The following is a 5,843-nucleotide window of genomic DNA, read 5'->3' as shown; positions in this document are numbered from 1 at the left end:
AGCCTGCGGCGGTCCGCTGTCTGCTCGACTCCTCAGTCGGGGGGGAGGGGTGGGCGGGGCTAAAGGAGGCGGGGCTCAGTGCAAATTCAACAGCTTTCCAGAGGGAAACAGTGACTCCGCCTTCTGCTTTCAGAGGGTTTTAAATCCTCAAACTGCAACACAGCGACGACACTTCGGGCCATTTCAGCAGCTCCAGATCGTCAAAACACCAGACGGCTCAAACCCTTTGATCTCATCGGGTTTCCACATATTCAAATGGGAAACAATCTCACCACTGTTCGTAACGACGACACATTTTACTGGTCTCACTTCATCTCCAGACTTTAGTTTCATCGGTTTGACGAGGAACCAATCAGACTGATCTCAAAGAGAACGAGTTCAGCTGACAGCTTTTAAGGACGTTTGGACGGATATTTACCTTTCGAATACCAGGAGACTTAAACTCTCCCATTTTACACCAACCGATGTCCAATGGGCGAGACGAGTGTCAGCGGCTGAGACCCCCACCCTGCTCCACCCCGCCCCACCCCCACCCCGGGGTACCGTACAGACGGATGAACCTGACCGGCCCGAACGCTCCGGGAAACAACCACTTCCCTCCCACCTCTCAATGTGTTTGTACATCTTTTTTTCCAAACGTCCAGCTCCGCCTCCTACTGGATTTTCAAAGTAAAGTGAGAAGTGATGCATAGAAAGGAAAGTGTATGTTCTTCACCTTTTTAAATTCTAATGAATCCAGTTAAAATATTTCTCTTTACACTCATTTCTAAGAAGTGGTTGGTGGTTATTTCCCAGCCGGTAAACGGATGCATTATGACATGTGACTCTGTGTGTGTGTGTGTGTTAAAGTCTGTACAAAACTAATAAAACTGTGTTTATCCTCCCACAATAAATAAAACCCAACGTCAAAAATAAATTAAAAGAAAATAATAAATATCTCACCGTGAGAGGACGTTCAAAACTCTGCAAGTCTGTGTGTGTGTGTGTGTGTGTGTGTGTGTGTGTGTGTGAGTGTGTGCAGCTAAATGAGGTATTAATCCAACCCCTTTGTTTTATTGTTCCAGGAATTAGACCCGGCCTTCCTGCCGGCCTCTTCAGTCTCTTGTTGCCTCCTCCCAGCTCTGTGTGTGTGCGTGTGTTTGAATATATGTGATGTTTGTATAAGCGATCACACACACACACACACACACACACACAATGATGCATACACACACGCACATTCACTTTTTTTCTTACTAATTTGAATGTTATTAACAAGCTCCACTGTTCTAACCAGGTGACTTCCTGCTGAGCCGAGGTCAGATCGATCCCATTTCCCTCTAATGAGACATTTTTAACAAAAACTCAAAAAACTTTTCGTTTGAGGCCAACTGAAGCTTCAATGTAAAGCTAATTTTGGCACCTGCCGCTTGAACCAATCTGCGGATTGTTAAGTAGATTTAAAGATTATACCCCGGCGAACCGTTTAAACGCCTTTAAGAGTCCAGTGTGTTGGAACTGTTCGCTGGAAACAACCTGAATTCACCAGGAAGTGGCAGAAAAACCCACTGAAGCTAAACCGCAGCCCAATCAGACCTGTAATACCGCACCGTACCAGCAGGTGGTGTATTGAGGCTTGTTTCTGCCCCCGGTGGACACAGCCGGTATTACACATGCTGTGTCTTTAAAGCCCGGCTCTGATCTCCGGAGGGGTTAATGGACGACGTTGCCTCCCGACTCCCATCAGTATTCTCGCCCTCTCCTCTCTCTCTCTGTATTCCGGCTGCGTCTCTCTCTCTCTCCTGACCTCCGCTTTCATCCCCGTCCCTCTTCCTCCTCCTCCTCCTCCTCTTCCTCGCTGGGACTCAACGAAAACCTGCAACTCAGTGGAAGCAGTGGCGCTGAACTAGCTGTGATTATCACTTCCTGTGACTTTGGCTTTGATCTGATCCCAGATCTGCTCTTAAATTAAAAAAAAGGAAGGGAGAAAAGCAGCAGAGTGCAGAGATCTGATCTGAGATCAGAGGAAACCACTGGGAAGGAGTACAAGAAGGCAGATTTTTTTCTAATTGAGCGAAGCTGATAAAATCTGTCGTTTGAACACGCGCACACACACACACACACACACACACACACACACACACACACTCACACACAGGGTGGATGAACAGTGGTATTGGTATGGTAGTGGCTTCCCTCCCTGTTCTATAATTAATCTTCTAAAAGGCAGTCTTTATATCAGGACCCCCTCCTCCCCCCGTCCCCCTCCCCCTCCCCCCACACACACATCCTCCACTCGGGTCCTTTTTGGCCCCAAAGAATTAAACGACAGTGAAACATCAGCAAGAAAGAAAAATAAAAGGTGCTCGTAGCTTTATGGCGTGGCAGAGAGCCCGGAGAGAGGCGGCGCCGCCTCCTCTGCGGCGGGACGCCTTCAGGACGAGGGTACTCCTCCACATGCAGCTGCTTCCTGTCCTCGCGTCACGGCCGACATGTAAAAACATCCAGCGTGAACCGCCAGGCGCCATCAGTGCTGCTATGAGGCTAACGGGCCCGTCTCCACACGGTATGTCGCCATCTAGTGGCTGTCGGGATTATGACGGATGCCGTGTGGAAGAGGCTCTCGGGTCTGACGGATTTGTTAATTTTAATCAATTTTAGAGACAAATAAATATAACTCAAAATTCATCTTAGTTTAGACCAAATTCATAACGCTGTTTGATTCCGTCTTAACAAAACAGCCTGTTGATGTGCCGTCCGGCAGCACGGCACCACCCATTTCTGTGGGACCGGTGAGGGCGGGTCACATGACCAGAGCCGACCGGTTAACCCACATCAATGGAAATGGTAAGACAGAAAACCATATATGGTCATGGTCAAACAGGAAGTGGAGACAGGCCTCAATCCCCAATCGGTTGGGTGGAAATTCCAGCAAAACGTGGATTTGAAGATTTAAATTCTGCACCAAAGCGGATCTCTGGATGATCTTTACAAGCCAGCGGTAGCGGTATGACGCGAACATGTCTGACCACAGGGAGCGTCAGTGTGCGAGCGGTTCAGCTCCCGGAGCGCCGCGCCCCGGCTTCAGTTGGTCCGAACTCTGGCCTGAAGGTCATCGACGTACCTCCCCTCCGTCACACACCGCGAGTCTCCTGTTCCAACACCCATCCAGTTTGGCTCCACAAATGAAAAAAAGCGTCTGGTGTTGGTCCCCCGTCCAGTCCGGACCGGTCCGGATGGGTCCAGATGGGTCCGGACGGACGGGTCCGGATCGGCCCGACGCGGCGGAGCGGGGACGAGGTGGCTCGGTCCCGTCGCTCTGTCTCCTGGCCCTCTCTCTCTCTCTCCAGACTCTGATGTAACACAAACGTTCAGCTTTATACAAGTTCACCTCCAAACAGTCAAGTCCACAAAGTTCTTATTATACGTTAACATCTCCATATTTTCCCGCCTCTTGTACTCTTTTTCATTTTTTTTTTTTTTTTTAAACTTTGTCTTCATTATTATTGTTATCTTTATTTTTTTGTGATGTTTACAATTATGGCCACAAGTCTTAAAGAGTTCTTGAGTTTAGTTAAACTCCGTTCCCCCGGCTGTTGTTGTCTTTTTCTTTTATATCATATATATTTTATTTTTTTCTAACATCCGGATTTGGTCCGAGTCCGGTCCAGTTCTGATACGATCCTGTCCGGGTCTTTTTCATGGCACTGGGCTTGTAGCTCTGCACAGTATTTCCCCCTGCTGGGCACGGTAAGCATGGCGCTGTAAAAGAATGGCTGTTTGGACGATGACGGAACCAACCGGCGTCAACGTTCGCCTGAATCCAGAACCTCCGGGTCGGTTCTGGTCCTGAAAAACGCCGGACGGTCCGCGTTGAAAAAAATCTGAACCTACATTGTTTTTCTTTTTCTTTTTACAGACCTCGCATACGTGCCTGTGCTGGAATGTATTCAAAACATATATTTGTTTCTACTTATCTCTACGTAATTATTCTGGCAAATTCCACAGTCTTGATTGGTCGGGCAGTACATTACTAAAGAGTCTTCCTGGCCGATAAGGACGGCCAGCGGCCAGCGTGACTTGGCCAATGACGGAGCGGGGTGGGAGGAGAGGGGTGAAAGGTCGAAGAAGAAAGGCGGCAAAGAAAAGCAGGGCAGTGAAAGTTCAGGATGGCGGTAAAGTAAAGTAAGGCGGAGGGAGGAGGGGTGGGGTCGGGGGGGGTCATGGACACAGGTACTGGTCGGTCGGTAGGCATCGGGCTCAGTGTGCTGTGGTACAGAGTGATTGTCCAGAGAGAAAACTTTGAGTGGTTTTTCAAAACAGCAACGTAGAAACGTCCGGGTGGCGACGAGGCTCGGACGAACAGCTCAAGGTCAAGTCGAAGCGCCTCTCCGTCCCCGGCTGCGATCCGCCCCGGTTCCCTCGCTCCTTCGGGACTGAACAGCGGCTTCAAGTTTCACTTCGTGGGACATCAGTTTATTTGCTTTCATCTCTTTCATTAAAGCTTAAAACAACCTCTAAAAACCGAAGGTTCACGTGTTTCTGTCCTCCGTCTCGCTGATCTCCTGACGGCGGATCCTTCCAAACGAGAGATAACGTTGAGGATAAATGACATCAGTACAGAGGGAGGCGTCAACTCGTCTGTCAGATTCAGGCGGATTGGACCAGATGAAGACGACTTCTGGTAAGTTGAAGAGACTTTCCCATCGGTTCTCCTCTTGAGGTTCAGAGCAAACCCTGACATGAAACTTGACTCGACCCTTTTCCCTTCAGCCGAGCATCGAGGATGTTCTCAACCACACTGGGAATCTGGAATGGGCTCGATTTATCCTCACGTCTCACCGATAACTCGGTTTTGGACTCGTTTCCGGGTCTCTCTGTAGCTCCTGAACCCCGACAGTGAGGATAAATCAAAACCGACAGACGCAACTCCAAGGTTCGTCTGTTCTCGTCCTGAAATCCAGTTGTCTGTAAGTGTATCCACATCGTTCCGGAGATTGATTATCCAACCCCCCGAAGTCCACCTGATGGAGGTAGTTGGGGTCCAGCTCAGCCGGCCGGTCAGTCTTCAAGTCAACCAATCCATCAATGGACGAACGCGGAACTGATTGATTGATTGCGAGCGCGGCCGGAGCTGTGGCCGTCGGGTCGGGTCTGGTCGGCCCGGCGCGGCGCGGCGCAGTCCAGCTGACTGTTCACACAGTTCAGAAAAAACAAAAGACCCTCACTCCACCCTGCCACTCTCCGTCCCGTCCCCCCGTCAGTCCGTCAGCCCCTCCCCTCCTCTCAGCTGCTCCCGGACATCAGGTTGATGGCTTGTTCCAGTTTGTGCCTCAGTTTGTGTTTGCGACAGTAGCCGTCCCGGTCCAACGCCGTCAGGATCTGCGGACAAAGAGAGAGAAAAAAATTGAGTCACGATGAGGCGGTCTAACCACCAAAACCTGCACAAACCAAACAAAACCTATCTGAGTGAGGACTTTGTGAACTCGGCAGCAGGGGAATCTGGACCAAACACAGAGTTTCAGGACAGTTCAGGTTTTTTTTTTTTCAGGTCAGAGAGTTTCCCTTCGAGGTCTAAACTCGGTACACACACATCAGTTAAATGAAAACACTGGTTGCTGCACAGAGGTGAAACCGCTGAAAAGAGAACTGGAACGAGATGCTTTTTCACTTGATCTGAGCGACATTAACGTTCCTGGAAGTAGAAAAAAAACGACTTAAAAATATCAAATCCTCTCAGAATAGTGCAAGACGTCTGTCCTGTGATGGACGGGTGACTCGTGCAGGTTGGAAATCTACAGGTAGCGGTGTGGTTACCATAGTGACAAAGACCACCTCCCGACACCCTCTCATCGCCCTCTCAC

At 49.6% G+C, this 5,843-nt stretch overlaps 1 protein-coding gene across 1 annotated transcript in view; it reads right to left on the bottom strand.

Moving 5' to 3' along the window:
* Window positions 1–4,943: 4,943 nt before the first annotated feature.
* plxna3 (plexin A3) overlaps window positions 4,944–5,843 on the bottom strand; it is a 45,300-nt gene continuing 44,400 nt past the window's right edge. Inside the window, exon 37 of the mRNA XM_030118876.1 lies at window positions 4,944–5,361. Coding sequence (XP_029974736.1) covers window positions 5,266–5,361 — 96 coding nt within the window. The 3' untranslated portion in view covers window positions 4,944–5,265. The remainder of the gene's footprint in view (window positions 5,362–5,843) is intronic.

Source organism: Salarias fasciatus, chromosome 20 (assembly GCF_902148845.1).
Source record: "Salarias fasciatus chromosome 20, fSalaFa1.1, whole genome shotgun sequence".
NCBI lineage: Eukaryota > Metazoa > Chordata > Actinopteri > Blenniiformes > Blenniidae > Salarias > Salarias fasciatus.
This window is presented reverse-complemented; position numbering and strand designations above follow the sequence as displayed.